The 19,954-nt window shown below is 39.7% G+C and overlaps 1 protein-coding gene across 3 annotated transcripts; it reads left to right on the top strand.

Moving 5' to 3' along the window:
• Positions 1–1,528: 1,528 nt before the first annotated feature.
• On the top strand, positions 1,529–10,303 carry LOC132394053 (uncharacterized protein C9orf40 homolog). Of its 3 annotated transcripts, XM_059969718.1 has the most exons (3): positions 1,575–1,939; positions 2,035–2,082; positions 9,859–10,303. In XM_059969718.1, the coding sequence occupies exons 1-3, from the start codon at positions 1,667–1,669 to the stop codon at positions 10,033–10,035; spliced, it is 498 nt and encodes a 165-aa protein (XP_059825701.1). In that variant the 5' UTR covers positions 1,575–1,666; the 3' UTR covers positions 10,036–10,303. The 3 variants fall into 3 exon arrangements, 2 of the variants coding, with proteins under 2 accessions (XP_059825701.1, XP_059825702.1); XR_009512154.1 differs by lacking the exon at positions 2,035–2,082 and having other exon boundaries at positions 1,529–1,606; positions 9,859–9,997; XM_059969719.1 differs by lacking the exon at positions 2,035–2,082.
• Positions 10,304–19,954: the final 9,651 nt, after the last annotated feature.

Genomic DNA, 19,954 nt, shown 5'->3' with positions numbered 1-19,954 from the left:
TTCCTTTCTTCCTGTTCTTTTACCTTAAGCTCCCTGATCACCTCCAGTTCGTTACATAACACCCAATCCAGTATAGATGATCCCAAATAGACTCAATGACAAGCTAAAAAGCCATCTCATAGCCACTCAACAAATTTACTCTCTTGAGATCCATTACCAACCTGATTTTCCAATGCTACCTGCATGACAAAAACATCTCCTATGACTATCATAACATTGCTCTTTTGATAACCCTTTCTATTTCCAATTATATTCTGTAGTCCACATCCAAGCTACTGTTTGAAGGCTGCTATGTAACTGCCATCAGGGTCATTTTACCCTTGCAGTTTCTTAACTCAACCCACAAGGATTCAACATCTTCCAATCCTATGTCACATCTTTCTACAGATTTTATGCTATTCTTTACCAGCAGAGCCACCCCACCCCACCCCGTCTGCCTACCGTCTACCTTCCTAACCTTCCGATACAACGGGTAACCTTGGACATTCAGCTCCCAACTACAACCATCTTTCATCCATGATTCAGTGATAGCCACAACATCATACCCGACAATCTGTAAAAGTGCAACAAGATCATCCACCTTATTTCTTATACTCTGTGCATTGAGATATAACACTTTGAGTACTGTATTTGCTTCTGTTTTTGATTCTGCATCCCTAATGCATTGATACTGTCCCTGCTGGCTGTAATTCTGTGCTATCATCTACCTGCCTTCCTGACAGTCTGACTGCATGCTATCTTTGCTTTTTTTTACCACCTGCCCTATCCTGAGTCCCTTCACTCTGCTTCCCATCCCCCTGCCAAATTAGTTTAAACCCTCCCCAACATCTCTAACAAACCCGCCCACAAGATTATTGGTCCATCTCAGGTTCAGGTGCAACTCGTCCCTTTTGTATGGCTCGTACCTCCCCAAAAAGAGATCCCAATAATAAAAGAACCTGAAGCCCCTACCCCCAGCAACAGCTTCTCAGCTGCACATTTATCTGCCAAATCATCCTGTTTCTACCCTCAGTGGCATGTGAGACAGGTAGCAATCCAGAAATTATTACCCTGGCGGTTCTGTTTCTCAGCTCAGAAAGCCTAGCTTTCTCTCTTCAGGATCTCTTTGTTCTTCTTTCTTAGGTCATTGCTACTGATATGTACCAGGACAACACAAACAAATTCCTGCTTGTTATTTCTTAAAAGAATTCCAACAGATTTGTCAGTCTAGATTTTCCCTTGAGGAAGCTATGCTGACTATGGCCTATTTTATCATGTGTTTCTAAGACCTCATCCTAAAAAATCAACACCAACATCTTCCCAACCACTGAGTTTAGACAAACTGACCTATAGTTTCCTTTATTTGCTTCTCTCCCTTCTTGAAGAGTGGAGTGGCATTTGCAATGCTCCACTCTTCCGGAACCATTTCGGAATCCAGTGACTCTTGAAAGATCATTAATAATGCCTCCACAATCACTTCAGCCACCTCATTCAGACCTCTGGGGTGTACACCGTCATTATTTTCTTCATTTGTAGATTTGTTCCGATGGTTTCGGCCTCCGGACTCCGGGGGCACTATTGTATTTTTGTTTGAAACGAGTGTGCCTGTCAAAGCTCCGGTTGAAAGGTTAGTTAGAGGAGTAGTAAAGGCTTTTGAATTTCGTGGAGCGAAAAGCAGTACGGCTTTATGTCGAAGAGGAAAGCCGAAGATATTCTATCGTGTTGCCCCGCCAGCAAACGCTTCATTTCCCTGTTTGTGAACCCGCTGCTCAGCCGCGGGCGGACGAAGAGGAAGCTGCACGAGGCCGAGCTGGGTCCGCAGCCCGACTACAAGCGGGTGGAAGGCGGCAGCCGCGGCCCGAATCCCTGGGAGCGGGGCACGGGCACGGGCGCGGGCGGCCCGCGGGAGCGGCGGGACAGCCGCCTCACCGGCTTCGCGCTCGCAGCTGCACGGCCGCCAGTGAGTCCCGTTTGCAGGCCTTCCACTTCATGCAGATTGCGTTCGGAAGAGAGTGGGTTTGGTTGAAATTGCTCTTTTGATATTTTTTTTTGCAGAGTGAAATTGGTCTATACAACTCGACATGCTTTCCAGTGCACACTGAGGTTTGTGTATATGTAGGGAATTAAGAGTGTAGTTTTCAGTGCTATTTATTGCGGGACAAACCGGTTCTAGTCATATTTGCCTCATATTAAAAGCTGTGAATGCCTCTTTTTTAATAGGGCAATCCATTTGAAAGGAAAAGTGCTTTAATTTTTGCATCCAAGCAGCCATTTAATCAACAAAGGTTGGGGGGGGGGGGGTAATGGTTGGAGGGATGAATGTGTGCCAAGTCTTCGCAAGTTGTGAGCCTTTTTGCACCCCTCTATGGTCAAGCCAGGCACTTTCCAAATGATAACTGCGGGCTGGCACTGATTGGAATACTTCGAGCCACTGATCTGGATATCCATAAGCTGTCGTAAGACCATAAGGCTATAAGATATAGGAGCAGAATTGGGCCATTTGGCCCATCGAGTCTACTCCGCCATTTCATCATGGCTGATCCAATTTTCCCATCAGCCCAAATCTCCTGCCTTTTCCCTGTATCTTCGTGCCTTGACAAATCAAAAATCCATTAACTTCTGCCTTAAATGTACACAAAGACTTGTCCTCCACAGCTGCCTGTGACAAAGAATTCCACAGATTTATCACACTCTGGTTAAATAAATTCCTCCGCATCTCCGTCCTAAGAGAACATCCCTCTATTCTGAGGCTGTTTTCTGTGGCTTTAGACTCTCCCATCTTAGGAAGTATCCTTTCTACGTCCACTCTATCAAGGCCTTTCACCATTTGATAGGTTTCAATGAGGTCAAACCTCATTGTTCTGAATTCTAGTGAATACAGGTCCAGAGCCATCAAATGCTCTTCATATGACAAACCATTCAATCCTGGAATCATTTTTGTGAACCTCATTTGAACCCTCTGCAGTTTCAGCACATCCTTTCTAAGATAAGGAGCCCAAACCTGCTCACAATGCTTCAAGTGAGTCCTCACCGGTGCTTTATAAAGTTCCAGCATTACATCCTTGCTTTTATATTCTAGTCGACTTGAAATGATTGCTAACATTGCATTTACCTTCCTCACCACAGACTCAACCTGCAAATTAACCTTAAGCAAATCCTGCACAAAGACTCCCAAATCCCTTTGCACCTCAGTTTTTTTTAATATCTTTTCTCCATTTGGAAAATAGTTAACTAACTCTTTCATTTCTTCTACCAAAGTGCATGACTATACACTTCCCAACACTATTAATTTGCCATCTTTGCCCATTCTCCTAATCTGTCACTGTAACCTTTCTACTTCCTCAAAACTACCTGCCCCTCCACCTATCTTCATATTGTCTGCAAACTTTGCAGCAAACCTATCAATTCCATCATCTAAGTCATTGACATACAACATAAAAAGAATCGGTCCCAACACAGACCCCTGTGGAACTCTACTAGTCACCAGCAGCCAGTCTGAAAAGGCTCCCTTTATTTCCACTCTTTGCCTCCTGCCAATCAGCCACTGCTTTATCCATGTTAGAATTTTTCCTGTAATACTGTGGGCTCAGAGCTTGTTAAGTAGCCTCATATGTGGCACCTTGTCAAAGGCCTTCTGAAAATCCAAGTACACAGTATCAACTGATTCTCCTTTGTCTACAAATAATTCCAACGGATTTGTCAGGCAGGATTTTCCCTTGAGGAAACTATGCTGACTGGTCTTTTTTATCGTGCCTTCAAGTACCCCGAGACCTCATCCTTAATAATAGTCTCCAACATCTTCTCAGCCACTGAGGTCAGACTAACTGGCCTATAGTTTCCTTTCTTCTGCCTCTTCCCTTCTTGAAGAGTGGATTGACATTTGCAATTTTCCAGTCTTCCGGAACCATTCCAGAATCTAGTGATTCTTGAAAGAACATTACTAATGCCTCTGGAATCTCTTCAGCCACCTCTTTCAGAACCCTGGGATGTACACCATCTGGTCCAGGTGACTTATTTACTTTCAGACCTTTTAGTTTCCTGAGAACCTTCTTGCTAGTAATGGTAACTTCACTTGCTTCAGGCCCCCTGAAACCTGGAACTTGAACCATACTACTGTTGTCTTCCACAGTGAAGACTGTTGCAAAATGCTAAGTCTGTTCATCTGCTATTTCTTTGTCCCCCATTACTACCTCTACAGTGTTGTTTTCCAGCAGTCTAATATCCACTTTCACCATGTTTACCTTAATGACTTTTAGTCACCCTCTGTTGGTTTTTTTAAAGCTCCCCAATCCTCTAACTTCCCTCTGATTTTTGTTCTATTATATCCCCTCTCTGACTTCTATGTTGACTTTGATGTCCCTTGTTAGCCATGATTGTGTCATCTTCCTTTAGAATACTTCTTCCTCTTTGGGATGTATATATTCTGTACCTTCCAAATCGCTTCCAGAAATTCCAGCCATTGCTGTTCTGCCATCATTCCTACTAGTGTTCTTTTGCAATCAGTTCTGGCCAACTCCTTTCTCATGGCACCGTAATTCCCTTTACTCTACTCTATACAGATACATCTGACTTTAGCATCACCTTCTCAAATTTCAGGGTGAATTCGATCATATAATTACCTGCCCCCAAGGGTTCTTTTCTCTAATCAATTCTGGTTCATTATATGACATCCAGTCTAGAATAGCTGATGCCCTAGTGGGCTCAACCACAAGCTGCTCTGAAAAATGATCTGGTAGACATTCTAGAAATTCCCGCTCCTGAAATCCAGCACCAACCTGATTTACCCACCAATCTACCCACATATTGAAGTCCTTCACGACTATTGTAACATTTCCCTCTTAGCTTGCATTTTCTATCTCTTGTTGTAATTTGTAGGCTACATCCTTACTACTGTTTGGGGGTTTGTATGCAACTCCCACCAGGGTCGATAATGATTCAACAGCTTCCAATCCTATGTAACCTCTTTCTAATGAAACCAGCACAGCACTGCCCTTCTGCCTTCCTGCCTATCCTTTCGATACAATGTGCTTATCCTGCCATCTACAATCTTTCAGCCTTGAGTAAGTGATGCCTTCAACATCATATCTGCCAATCTGCACTTTACTGCTAGTACAAGTACCTTATTCAGCATACTGTGCGCATTCAGATACACTACCTTCAGTCCATTATTCATCTGTTTAAATTTTGTCCACTCTTATGTTGCAACTCATCCTGTTGATGGTAATTTTGCGCTATCAACAGCCTCTCCTCACTACACATTGTCTCTGCAAACCAGCTACCTCATCTTCAGCACTATTATCCACCTTTCTTAGAATTCTTTTTTCATTTAAATATAGGCAGATCTGGACACTAGTCTCATCATGCTCAATCTTTTGTTTCTTAACTTTGAAATCTTACCAACATTTACCTCCACAACCTCTCCACCTACTACTGTTCTGGTTCTTTGGTTTCTATCCCCCCAGAACTCTAAAGTTTAAATCCCATCTTGCAGCATTAACAAACCTTCCCGCTAGGATATTAGTCTCGCTTCAGTTTAGGTGCAAACCGTCCCTTCTGTACAGGTCCCATCTTCCTTGCAAGAGAACCCAGTAATCCAAAAATGTTATGCTCTCCCTCCTACGCCAACTTCTTAACCACATGTTAAAGCATGTAGCACGGATAGCAGTCCTGATGTCACATTGCTAGAGGTCCAGCCCTTTAACTTAGCACCTAACAGCTTGAACTTCCTATGCAGAGCCTTCTCACTTGTCCTACCCATGTCATTGGTACCTATGTGGACCATGACTTTTGGCTGTTCACCCTCCCACTTAAGAATGCTGAGGATTCGATCCGAGATATTCCAGACCCCAGCACCCGGGAGTCTTATTCTCGTCCACAGACCCTCCTGTCCTTTCCCTTAATTAATGAACCCCCATCACCACAGCGTGCCTCTTCTCCCCTCTTCCCTTCTGACTGACGGAGGCAGACAGTGCCAGAGACCTGACCACTGTGACTTTTCTACAATAGGTCATCCCCCCCCCCCCCCCGCCCCCCGTGATAGTATTCAAAGTGATAAACCTGTTGTTGAGGGAGATGGCCACGGGTACTCTGCACTGGCTCTTTAAACCATTTCCCCTTCCTGACTGTCATGCAGTTCCCTGTGTCCTACGCGTTGGGTGTAATTACCTCTGTATATGTCCTATATGTCACCCCTTCAGCCTCCTGAATGATCTGGAGTGCTTGAGCTTTTCTTTCCTTTACTTCCTCTGAGTGAAACCTCTCTTGGCTGAAGCCTCAGAAGAGCTAAAGCCTTAAGATCGCCACTCCGTCTCCACTGACAACATCCATTGTGCTTGCCCTGGCTTCCTTTAATTTTCTCTTACGGATCAATCCCAGACGCCAATTGGTCACTGGTCAAAGCTCTATTACAGTGCCACGACGAGCTCCTGCTTTTTATCCTCGGTCAGTGGACCTAATTGAAGTCCTGTCTTCTCCCAACTTCCGATGTCCGGATTGGCCGCTGGTCAAACCTCCATGACCTTCAGGGAATTACACAATACTGTCTTGGATTAATTCAGCCTGGGATTGATGTTTATATTACACGGTTTTCCACGCAGATAGTCATCCTTTTGCACCACTCATCACATCTTATCAATATTAGTGTCATGTACTTCCTGAAATCCCACTTACATAATATTCACTTTCTATTAATCCATTATTCTTTAAGTTCTAGTATTTGCTTTCTGATGCAATGATGGCATCATCTCTCCACCTTTATCTCCAAGGACTGGCTGGTATCCTTACATCTATATTATAATAGGTTTATAACTACCAAAAATTCTAATGCAACTATTGCATTTCTGTTGATAATAAACCAATTTTTGAAAGATATCTGATTAAAAATGGCAACTGCTGATGTCAGAAGATGTTCTATGGTTTTGCATTTAGTGCTGCCATCTACTATGATGCTTCTGAAACCATTGAATGTTATGGTGATGCAGTCCTATCCACAGCCAGAGTGGCTTATTTCTGTCCACAGCTTGTTTCCCACATGCCATAATGTACTTCTATTGGCTTTAATAACCCTTCTACTGGCATCATTTAAAACGTATCTTAAATGACTCTTCTGGCCCTATCACCTCGCCTTGGGGATGCAACCATCTTTCATCTTGTGCACATGTCTGCCAAGGATGGCTCTTTTTTTCTTTATTAATGCTTGGAATTATGCCATCATTGCATCACAGAGAGCTTTTATGTTGGAAATATATTTCCTTTCATGAGATGCCACGGATAGTCAAAAGGATAGATTGCTTGCCACCTCGCAATGTGAGAACTTGGATTCAAATTTCCTGCTGTAGTTCCTACAACACAACAATGCCTGTATTCAAAAGTGCTTCATCTGCCAGATCCCCAGGGTTAAGGGTCACTTGCTACCAGGATAATTGTATTGAGGCCAAAATGGGACCCAGAGAGTCTGTAATGAGAAAGAGATACTTAACATGGTGTGCTGATAAGAGTGAGTTGATTGGGAGATGGTGCATTGCTGCTGCCGTTTACTCTGTGCTTCTCTTCCCTCTCAACAAATGGACACTCCAGCTGCCTGTCAATGATCCTTCAACCTAAACAAAATCCCTAAACGAGGTGCAACCTGGCGGACTATTAGAGTGCCTTTAAACCCACAGAACCTCTGTCTCAAATTGTGCTTTTGTTTCTGAGGCATCTCAGACCTCACTGTCACAGCTGGTAAGCACTTAATTAATTTTGGCTGTGAAGCAGCTCGGGAATCCTGAGATCACTTCTATATGAAAAATGCATTAAAGTCATTGTAGAGCAAAGTTTTTATAAGAACATGAATTGGATTGTCACTGGGAAAGTAAAGCAGGGCAGACTTCCCCTGGGACTGGAACGCTGAAAACTGAGTAATTCAGCAGGGTACCAATGCATGTGACAGCACTTCATTTACCACAGAGTCAACAACATCTTTTAGCCAGCTGGTGGCGTACTGGTATCAGCTCCAGACTTCGGAGCGAAGGCTCTCGAGTTCGAATCCAGCTGGCTCCCTTGCACACTTTCCATCTGTGTTGGGTTGAGCGTCGAGCTAGCAACTCGGCCTCGTAAAAATAAGAAAGACATCAAGGAAAAGTTGTAGGGGAATGGGGAAGAGGCAAAACTTGACACCCGTGTTGAAACTTAGTGTAGAAAGGTGATTGATAAGTATTGCAATAATGGTTAAGGAGCGAAGGAAGAAGCTAAAAGTAGGTTCCAAGAGTTTGTCATATTTGGATCAGTATGAGGGGCATATTCTCCTGCCAATGTCAAGTTTATTATCAAATGGAAAAATACATGCATACAGATACAAAAAAAAAACTTACTTGAAGTAGCAGCACAAACAGATAAGCAGCATTCACAAGAAAATCCTAACTAATACACAATTTTTACTAGAAAGGACACAATAAGGACATTAGAAGTCCATTATAGTGCAAACTGATCATAATGTTGCTACATTGACTTAGTGATTACGGCTATGCAGATTGGTTCAGGAACTGAATGCTTCAAGCAAAGTAGCTGTTCCTGACTCTGGTGATGTGGGACTTCAGGCCTCTGCACATCCTATCTGATGGTAGGTAAGATATTTATCAGAGGTATTTAAACAGCGCTGCGTAGGCAGGGCACTTAGCGTTGTCAAAGGTCCCTCCTATCCGTCCAACAATCTCTGAACCTCCTACCGTCAGGCAGGAGATGCCATAGTATTAGGACGAGAACTGTCACTCAGACCATGAGGCCATACAACTCCCTGCCACTACCCAGGTTTCATCACATATGAAGCACTAGTAGTGTTACACTGTTTACTTTTTAACCTGTCACGAATGCACCTTATTATTTGTTGTAATATTACATTTGTGTTATGTGTGAGGTATTGTGCACCATGGTCAGGAGGAGGGTTGTTTCATTTGGTAGTGTACATGTGTATGGTTGAATGACTTGAAGATGGCAAGGCCCAGATACTGGGGATTATTGATGATGGATTTTGCCTTGAATGAGTGCCACATGTAGGTACTAAAGATGGTAGAGAGAGATGTGCCTGAGATATATTGTGCTGATGGCTGCAGAAATTCTAAGATATGTCAAGTTAGGGTACAGGAGGAAGAACTTCAAATTCTTAGCAATTCCACGGATGCTCAAGTCCCATTTAAAATGGCATAGTATTTGCATATAATCTATGCGCATCCTCCCGTATACTTTAAATCATCTCTAGATTACTTATATCTAATACAATATAAATGTTATGTAAATAGTTGTCATATTGTATTGTTTAGGGAATAATGACTAAAAATAGTCTGTACATGTTCAGTACAGACCCAACCATCGTAACTCTTTTGGGAACGCTGATGCTGCCTTAGCATCAGCCGATGCAGATTCTCCAGTGATCTTTAAGTTCTTAAGGCTGTAGCATTTTACATAGCTAGCCAGCCATCTGCTAATAGCCTTAAACTCATTCCCCTCGCTCACAACACAAGTAGTGAAAGAACGAGACGCGACGCGAACAATGCTCGAACAACGAGTAATACTTCTAGTCATCTCTAGATTACAGTACTTTATGCTCCCTCTTAGCCTTTGAGGAATCGCTTTGACTGCTTAATTGCTTTTTAGGAGCCATTTTTTCAAAGAAACAAAGGGTGCGCACTACACAAGTAGCGACCGAATGAGATGTGAGGCAAGCGATGCTCACATAATGAGTGCTGGAGAGAGAACTTCCGTTGTTGTTTTGGTCCTGATCTGTGGTTGGTTGAATCCGTGGACATGGAGGTCCGACTGTATTTGGATGATCTGTATTTTGTATTCTCAAGCTGGGTTTCAGCATTCTTTTAAACACAATTTGTATTATGTTTTTCCTCCTAGAATGTCCCAGGGGATGAAGTATCTTCTCAGTACAATTCATTTCAGTTTTGGAGAGTTCCTTTACCTAAAATTGAGTTGGATGAGATTGAGGATATTGGGGATATGAAGATCGTTGAAGAAATGAACTGTGATATTCCAGAAGAGGAAACAGAAATAGAGATGGAACTACAAAACTGAGATTGTGATAATGTTTAAGAATAAAAATGTTTTCATGTTTTGAAATAAATAATGCTAGTTTTTACTAGTGGAATGAGGAGATTACAGTAGCCATCTTTGCTTTTTTGTGGAAGTGTTCATTCTTATGACTGACAAATTTTTGTATGTAGCTTGTCTTGTGCTTTGCAGTATTTGGGGAGGGATTTGGGTTTTTTAAAGGAACTGTACTGTGCAAAGATGCATGTAATCCTACTTTCAAGTTGTAAATAAATGGGTCTTCAAAATCTGATACAGAGATTGAAATGATTGGAGTTAAATGATCGGATTCATTTCTGTAGTAAAGAGCAGTCTTATGAACAACTTGAGAATGTCACTAGGATTTGTTGTATGGCTAGTTCCTCATGTTCATTTTAATTTTCATTTGAAAAGCTGATGTTAAACAGCTGAGTTGGTTGAGGATCATTTCAACATTACTACAAAACAGCAGCAATTCAATTTTAAAACTTCTTTTCCATATTCAAAACATTAATCTTTCCAGATACTTTTTCTCCCCTTTTGACACACTCATTCTCCAGTATCTCATTTAAATGGTCCTTTTCATATTTGAGAGGGTTTTTTTGAGTTTCTGATGAGGTATCAAAGCCAAGAGATGCTGAAACTGATGTACTGCCTTGAACCAAAGAGGAGAGATAAATAAATAATGGGTAAAATATTAGAGTTACCTCTGAATATTGCAGCTGATTTGACTTCTTTGGGATTTGTTGGGCTGTTCTGAATGTTACTTGTTAACACTAAGTTATGAAGTGTTCATTGTGTGACGTGTGACATCCAGCTTTTACAATTCAAAGTTATATAAAGGTCTAAGATAAAAAGAGAAGAACCAAAGAAAGTATAGGCTTAAAATTTTAAGACTTTAAGTGTTTATAACTAATTTGTTGTATAAATCCATTAATTTTTTATGAGGTGAAAATAATAGAACTGGTTTCCCTTGAATGTGATAAAAGTATTAAAAATAGAGGTCATAAATGTCCAGGATATCAACTGCTGTGAATTCACTGATTTGCACGATGATCTTATGGAGAACTATGAGCTTGAATGATTTCCATTTATGTTCATTTGTCTTTATTGATATTCTTTTGCTATTTACAAAGAAAGTTTTGGGACAATACTTTTCTCTTAGATACTTTAACACATTTCTGAATTCCTCTGATAGCAGTATGTTTGAATTTGATCTTCACCTTCAGTATTACTGTTAAGCTAATGTGATGCTCTTTGCTAAAATAATTACTAATTATTTATATAATTACTAATTGAATGTAACTGTTAAAGTAACTCCATCAGAAGTAATAGGTGCTACAGCTTCAGGACTTGAACAATGGAATCTCAGTGAAATCATTTGATAGGTTGGGGAAGCAATTTAGACTTCAGATGGGAGCTCCAGAACATTCCACATAGGCTGGAATTGTGCTACTTGATGTATGAATGAATTCTTCCTCATGCCATCAGAACCAGAAGAAGAAATGCTTTATCTCAACTAGTATGAAAATTAGCATTTTTTAAAACATTGATTTTTCATGAATTTGAACAAAACTATTTTCCACCGGATTATTACTTCCTTGACATCTCAAGTGAAGTGTATTTTGATCATTCTTGACTGATGTATAGCTGGTTATTTAGCCAAAATGTTTTAAGAATATCAGTGCATACTTGAAATTAAGGTCTGTTCTAAGTTGTGTATGTGAGAAGGTATTTAGTTTGTTTTCAACTTTTGACAATACAGTATATGTAAGTGAGAGTTACAAATTGGATAAATTGAATTTCTGCTCTTAAAAATATTCCTCACATTCAAGTTCTTATTCGGCAGATGCTTTCTCTTCTCTCTATTTGCATCCCTCTTCCACCCCACATCTCTGTCTTTTGAATGAAGGAAGATGGAATCCAGAATCAAAAATAGCTATCCCATTGGTAAGAAAGGAATATAATGATTCTGGATCCCATTGGAATGATCACTTCCTTTGCAGAACCTTTCAGTTTGGAAGTTACATTTTATTCCTGGCAATAAGGGAAAGGAGTAAGATCGTTTATTTTTCAATTACGACATAACAGTTGTGCAACTTCTTAGATTCCTTGATCTCACTGACGTAAGCACTAGGAAGACAGAATCAAAACTACATCTTTACTAGATGTACCTCATTTAAAATAAATTTTGATTAATTTGCACTAGGTATAATACATGTTATATACACCTAATACTGTTACAGACTATGCATATACAATGACTGTTACCAGTGTTACATCAGTGATGGGAAGTTTACTGCTTCATCTTCCTGTTCAATAATTTAATGATTTAAATTGCCTTTTAAAAATCTGAACACAATCAAATCCAGAGTAATGCTCACAAAATGCTGGAAGAACTCATATCTATGGAAATCAATAAAGAGTTGGTTGTCTTGGGCCAAGACCTTTCACCTCTGCCTGAAGTGTCCAAATGGTTATTAATTTCTGTAGATGTTGCCTGACCTGCTGAGTTCAGTATTTTGTGTGTATTGCTCTGGATTTCCAGCATCTGCAGAATCTCGTGTTTAAATTAAATCTACTTTTCTTGCAGAGCTGTAAACTTTGCAGTGCTACTCCAGTGCATTTTTGTTTAGTTTTTTTTTTAACTTAGACAATTTCTTTTAAATACAGTGATAAGTCATGCATTTCAACTTATGATAAGATATTATTCTTCTATTTTTGGTATTGTTAATATACAGTATTCATTTTTATATCCCTTTGGGTTCTGCGTTTTGACATGAATAAAATTTTGAATAATGTTTTTAATTATTTGGTCCCAAGTCTAATTTGTTATAAATGTTTTATTAGTTTTATTTAAATCACTTAAGGGCAAGAATATGGAAGAGTTAAATGCATTGCCACTGTAAAATGTAGAGTGCATTTTGTAATGGAAAACATGCTTCTGATGTAGCTTCCCAGTATGCAAGCCGGCTACTACATACTACGTGAAAATTGGTACTCAGGAGGAGGAAACGGAGGTCCATGAGCCAGCCCACATCAGGGAATCTGAAGTGGAGAGGGTCAGCAACTTTAAATTCCTCAGTGTTACCATCTCAGAGGACCTGTCCTGGGCCAGCACATAAGCGCAATTACGAAAAGAGCATGACAGTGCCTCTACTTAGGAGTTGGCAAAGTTTTGGCATGAAATCTAAAACTTGTGACCAACTTCTATAACTGTGGTGGAGAGTACATGGATCAGCTACATCACAGCCTGGAATGGAAACACTAATGCTGTTGAATGTAAAATCCTAGAAGAAGTAGTGGATATGACTGGTAAAGCTCTCCCCACCACTGAGCTAGCACATCCACACAGAGCATTGTTGCAGGAAGGCAGTATCCATCATCAGAGACCCATGCCACCCAAGCCATGTTCTCTTGCTGCTGCTATCAGGAAGAAGGTACAGGAACCTCAGGACTCATGCCACCAGGTTCAAGAACAGTTATCAACCGCCAGCCATCAGGCTCTTGAACCAAAGGGAATAACTTCACTCAACTTGTCCCTTCATTGAACTGTTCCCACAACCTATAGATTCATTTTCAAGGACTGTTCATCTCATGTGTTTCTTACTTATTGTTTATTTCTTACTATTATTTCTTTTGTATTTGCATAGTTTGTTGTCTTTTACAAAATGGTTACACAGTTAGTGCAGTCTTTCATTGATTGTATCATGGTTATTGGATTTATTGTGTATGCCAGCAAGAAAATGAATCGCAGGATTGGATATGTACTTTGATAATAAACTTACTTTGATAATTTACTTTGAACTTTGTCAGAATCCCCTGGTCACTTAAGTGGTGTGGCCATTCCAATCTCTTAAATGTGTTTTTAATTTTGCTGGTTATTTAATGACATAGTCTTTGTGGAATTTATAATTTCTTCTGATGAAATAAATGCAAAAGAGGAGGCCTTAAGTCATTGTGATAATTGTGTACCTGATATGTATGCATCCCAGAGGTAGTTGTCCCAGAGTTAGTATCAGTTTAACCCAGTTTAGAGATAGAGCCTTTTGAAATTATTCCTGAAAAGGAACTGGGTGACTAACAGGCATAGTCAAGTATTGTAATTTTAACAGTTCAGAGGTCTGGCAGATCAGTATTTACTACATTTGTTGCATCAAAAGATGTAAGGTATTACATAAATTCAACTCTAAATATGGACTATTTCAGGGGTATGTGGAAGATAACAATGTGTGCTCTATTATAAAGTCCTTCCAGTCAGAAACAGTTTTTCTTTACTCGATAATGACTATAAGGAAATTGAAGCAATAAACCATTCAGCCCATCGTGCCTCTTCTGCCTTTCAATAATATTGTTGCTGATTCAATTTTGCTCTTTTCTGAATAAGACCGGTGCAATCTTTTTAAAAGCATATCTTAATGGCATCTTTTGAATCTGTTAGCACTCCAAATCCTAAGGACTTTTGAAAGCCTGCAACCAATGTATTCATTATTTGGGTGCCCATTATTTGGTTGAAGCCATCTGGGGTAAAGGGACTGATGGCCTTTATCTGTTTATTTGTAATTGTCTAGTGTTGTGATAATAGTTAATTCTTTCACAACATTATCCATAATGAATTGGATTTTTGTAGCATCTTCTTCCATAAGGACTGATGCTATACATCTTCTTAACTCCTTTGCCAATTTCTTCTTTACTGTATAATCCTCCAGCCTCATTCTCTAAACATCCAATGTTCACTAAGATCTTTCTCTTTATATGTATTTAAAGCAATTCTTATGATTACTTTTAGTACTTCTCAGCAGTTTGTCCATGCAGTTTACGCACAGCAGCCTCTTTATTAGGTATCTCCCGTACCTACTAAAGTGGCCACTCAGTGGACTTTGTGGTCTTCTGCTGCTGTAACCCATTCACTTCATGGTTTGATGTGCTGTGCATGCAGAATGCTGTTGTGCTCAGCATTGTAACATGTGGTTATTTCAGTTAATATCACCTTTCTGTCAGCTTGAACCAGTTCGGCCATTCTCTGATCTCTCATTAACAAGGTGTTTTTGCCCACAGAACTGATGCTGACTGGATATTTTGTTTTGTTTTTCACACCAGTCTCAGTAAACTCCAGAAACTGTAATGCATGAAAATCCCAGAAGATCAACAGTTTCTCAGATACTCAGATCACCCTGTCTGGCACCAACCAACATGCCACAGTCACTTAGATCACACTTCTTCACCATTCCAATGTTTGACCTGAACAATAACTGAACCTCTTGATCATGATGTCATGCTTTTATACATGTGAGTTGTTGTCACATGATTGGCTGATTAAATATTTGCATTTACAAGCAGTTGTACCTAACTAAGTGGCCACTGACTGTACTAACTCCTTGATTATTTTGTTTTCTTGACTTCCATTCTTGCATTCAGGGTTTATCTCAATCTTTGGGTCTGCCACTGTTTTGCCACCTTGCCATTTTCTTTTGCAGCTTGATGTATTCCTAAACTTGTATTCTACATTCTCCTGCCCTCAGGGTCTTTTTTCCTTATTGGGATGTAGTTTTGTTGAGAGTTATGAATTATCACCATGAGTACCTTTCATTACTTGTCTTATTTCCCAGTTCACATTAGTCCATTTAATTCTCATTCCTTTGTAATTCTCCTTATTTATGTTTAACACAATGCTTTAGACTCTCAAATTGAAAACTCAATTCTGTCACGTTGTGATCTCTCCTAAAGGATCCTTCACTTTGAGCTTATTTATTAAATCTGTGTTTCATATGACCAGATCAAAAACAATCTGTTTACAGGTTGGCTCCTTAATGTATCCCACTGGGAAATAGTTCCATATGCACTCATGGCCAATTTCCAATTCGATGAACCCAATATAGAGGAAAATAAATAAATTGCCATTTCTACAGTGTGGCTTCAATTGGGGTTAGGGGGCTTGGAACCACAGTCACATACCCAAATAGCCTGTATGTCTTCTAAAGCTAGATTGTCACTCATGCTGTGCTTGATTCATCTCTTATTTGCAGTGTAATGGAGTTTTCTTCCTAATTGTGTTATTCCTTATAAATACTGTGGGAACACCAAGTTCCCAGTTTGATTTCCGTCAAGTCCTGTCTTTGTAACGGTTACCAGATAAGACTTTTTTTTTCTCTATTTGTGTTATTAGTTCATTGACTTTGTTTCAGATGCTATGTGTATAAGGGGTGATTGATAAGTTTGTGGCCTAAGGTAGGAGTCAATTTTAGAAAGCCTAGCACATTTATTTTTCAACATAGTCCCCTCCTACATTTACACACTTAGTCCAGCAGTCATGGAACATATGGATCTTGGACATCCAGAAAGTGTCCACAGCGGGGTGATTGATAAGTTCGTGGCCTAAAGTAGAAGGAGATGAGTTACAACACACACAAAATACTGGTGGAACACAGCGGGCCAGGCAGCATCTATAAAGAGAAGCTCTGTCGACGTTTCGGGCCGAGACCCTTCGTCAGGACATGACAGGACAGGAGATGAGTTATACAGCTTTCATTACATGCACGTGCAGTTCAACTCTTTGAGTGATTATACAGAAAGATTGAAGTTAATAACTCATTTCCTTCTACCTTAGGCCACAAACTTATCAATCAGTGCTGATGAGTTATTAACTTCAAACTTTCTGCATAATCACTTAAAGAGTTGAACTGCATTTGCATGTAACGAAAGCTGTATAACTCATTCTCCTTCTAACCGACGCCACAAACTTATCAATCACCCCAGCTGTGGACACTTCCTGGAAGTCCAAGATCCATATGCTCTATGACTGCTGGACTAAGTGTGTACATGTAGGAGGGGACTATGTTGAAAAATAAATGTGCTAGGTTTTCTAAGATTGACTCCTCCTACCTTAGGCTATGAACATATCAATCACTTCTCATATTTCAATATGTTTCTTTTTACTACCTTTCCTTTAAGTAATCCTATCCATTGGACCTAATTTTTGGTCTATTGCTTCTTATTTCTCTTACCTGTTTTGTGCTGTCAATTTATTTTTCTGTATTTTATTGCTATCCTTTTTATTCTAACTCTCTGCTCAGGTACCCATCTCCTTATAATGTAGACCTTTCCTAACAACTCAGCTTCCAGCCAACATAACTTTCTGGATCATTGAGGTATGCCAGCCTCCAAACCTTACGACAAAGTTGTGATTCTCTTGGAGGTCTGGTCCTTAAACCTTAAATATAAATCCCATCTTTCTACACCTCATCTTATCTATCCTGCTCCTGCTCTTGCTGGTACACACCATTTCCCTTTCTTCTCCTGACTGGCTGAGCTTGGATTTATACTTCAAATTTGGCAACTTCTACACTTTTTCTCTATACACATTTTCGTCTATATTCTTCTCTACCTGCACCCATTAACTCATCAGCCAGAAAAACCTTGTTTACAGCATATCCTCATGGCCAGGTTAATTTTACTCCATCAAAGGTATCCCCCTTCCCCTCTCTCCTTGCAGCTTAACAAGTTTCTTTTGTAGGATGAAATGTATTCAAGTTGAAATACTGGTTCTGTTTCAGATGTAGCCTGAACTGCTGAGAATATCCAACATTTTCTGTTTTTATTCCATGATGAAGAATAACTACATGGAGTAAAAACAGAAAATGCTGGAATACTCAGATGGGAGGACTCACACTCAATGTGTTCGGACTTGCTTCTTCCCTTCCACCATTAGATTTCTGAGCAGTTCATATTTAGTTTTGTAACCTATAGTAACTTTGTCTTGCACTGTATTACTGCTGCAAATCAAACAAATTTCATAACATATGCGCCAATAAACATGATTCTAATTCTGATGAGGAATCCTTAGAATATCACCTTTCGAGGTCCTGTTTTGTAAATTTATCTCCAATTTTCCTGGATTCAGCTTCCATGCTTTATCCACCTTTATTTTTTTCTGGTAATGTTCACCCTTCCCTTCCGGAATCTGTTGCAGCCATTTCCTCAGGTGATTGACCCTAACACTAAAGATGCAACATACCACCCTCGGGTCATTTTCGCTTAGATTTGACTTCGGGTTTTATTCTCTGTACGAATGTTATGAGGTGTCTTTCTCTTTCCATATGCTTGTTCAGACATATATCAAGCATCCCAACCTATTCTTCATGTTCCTATTTCAGCTCTGATGCATGGTTTATTTTCACTTTAAACGGTGTCAGTGCATTTCAGAGTTCCATAGTTTGTTTTGCTGTATCTATGTATTAACTCATGCTTCTGTTATACTTTATTCCTGCTTTCTCAAAAATTCAATCTTCCAGCTGGATTAGGGATTCTTTGTTAAAGAGCATCCCCATAGATTTACTTCTTACACAGAAGAACCATATGCCTTCAGAGTATAAGGGAGAAACAACATAAAAACAGGTGTATAAAATGAGGGGGCATAGATTGAGTGGCCAGCCAGCACATTTCTCCAAGGGCAGAAATGCCTAATACAAAGTGCGTAATTTTACTGTGATTGGGTTAGTGTATGGGGGGAGGGGGCTGGGGATGTAAGACAGCGACCTTTTACACTGAGAATGGTAGGTACATACATGGACCACTCTGCTGGAGTGGTGAAAGGGCAGATACATTAGGGACATTTAAGAAATAGGCACGTAGATGAAATACAATAGGGTATTATTTGGGAGGGAAGCATTAGATTGACCTTGAAGTAGGTTAAATATTCAGTACAGCATTTCATATTGTGCTGTACTGTTCTGTGTTCTACATAATGTGCATAATAGTATTTAACAGATATAATTGTGCTATTATGAAATGGGATAATTCAAATGATTTTTGTTGCATTTTTATTATACTGGCAGGTATGAGCTTCTAGCCAGTAATGTGAGGATTATCTCAGGGCTTGCTATCATGAAAATTTGATAATTTATTTCTATTTTCAGCATAGAATGGGTAAGTAAATCTCTCATGACAGTCAATGAAAATTGCCCATAATTTATCCCATGGTATTCCTGTTTTTACCCTAACAGAGAAATCCCATTTGCCCTATTCACCCCAAATCCATCTCTCGGCCTTAAAATGAATGTTTTCTCTCTTTTCCAGCTCTAAGGATCCCAAACTTGAAATCCTATCTCCTTTTTTTCTTCGCAGAGCTTCTGATCTGCTGAGTGTTGTATTTTGTATTACTTGCCTTAACATGTGTCACCTGTGTTTTGTTAGTTCACTCTGTACATCACTGGTGGGCTTGTTAATGAAAGAAGTTGGTAAATTATAAACTAGCACTGCATTTCTGCATTGGCTCTAGTATTCAATTCTCATGGAGAGGTGTGTACAAAGCAACACTAGCTGAACATTCCTGATGCTATATCTCTTTTTAGTATCTACACGGTATTACAAGAAATTTAGGCTGGAATCTGTACACCTGTTCATCCTGCCTTGTGCTGATTTCATTTGTAAAACTATTCTAACACTAGTCTAACACATTTTCAGCATTAGAAGAGGAATAACCTACAGTCTTTATTTAACTCAATGTGAAGATAAGGTGGTTAGGAAGTAAGTTTGCCCATTTGTTACATTCAAAACCGAGCACTCCTTTGCTGCTCAGCTTTAGTTCCACAAGCTTTTGCAAATCTGAAATTTGACGGAGTTTATTGGAGATACTTCATGTCATAAATTGAACTTGATGAATGAACTTGAACCTTGATGTTTAATTTCATTGCACCATCGGCGGTATTATTGCACCAGGTGTAATTATATAAACAAGCTCTAGGTGGCATCGAGTTAAAACCAGATTATACAGAATCCTTAAAGTCAATCTCGTCACCTTGTACAATTATGATTCCTGGAAAAGCCTTTGGGCATTTACACACACTTCTAAATAACATGCCGATGTCATGAAAATCAGCTGTTGTATTTTATTGCTTGCAGCACAGTTTAAAATTGAGAAAACCTT

The sequence above is a fragment of the Hypanus sabinus genome, chromosome 5 (assembly GCF_030144855.1).
Source record: "Hypanus sabinus isolate sHypSab1 chromosome 5, sHypSab1.hap1, whole genome shotgun sequence".
NCBI classification, from domain to species: domain Eukaryota; kingdom Metazoa; phylum Chordata; class Chondrichthyes; order Myliobatiformes; family Dasyatidae; genus Hypanus; species Hypanus sabinus.
The sequence above is the reverse complement of the archived record's forward strand: the minus strand, read 5'-3'. Positions and strand labels throughout refer to the sequence as shown.

What these genes read in the sequence shown, in the direction of transcription:
- LOC132394053 (XM_059969718.1), top strand. Translation starts at nt 1,667, where the DNA reads ATGTCGAAGAGGAAAGCCGAAGATATTCTATCGTGTTGCCCCGCCAGC. An exon ending in TCGCAGCTGCACGGCCGCCA is followed by an intron (nt 1,940 to 2,034) that starts GTGAGTCCCGTT and finishes TTTTTTTTGCAG; the next exon opens with AGTGAAATTGGTCTATACAA. An exon ending in GCTTTCCAGTGCACACTGAG is followed by an intron (nt 2,083 to 9,858) that starts GTTTGTGTATAT and finishes TTTTCCTCCTAG; the next exon opens with AATGTCCCAGGGGATGAAGT.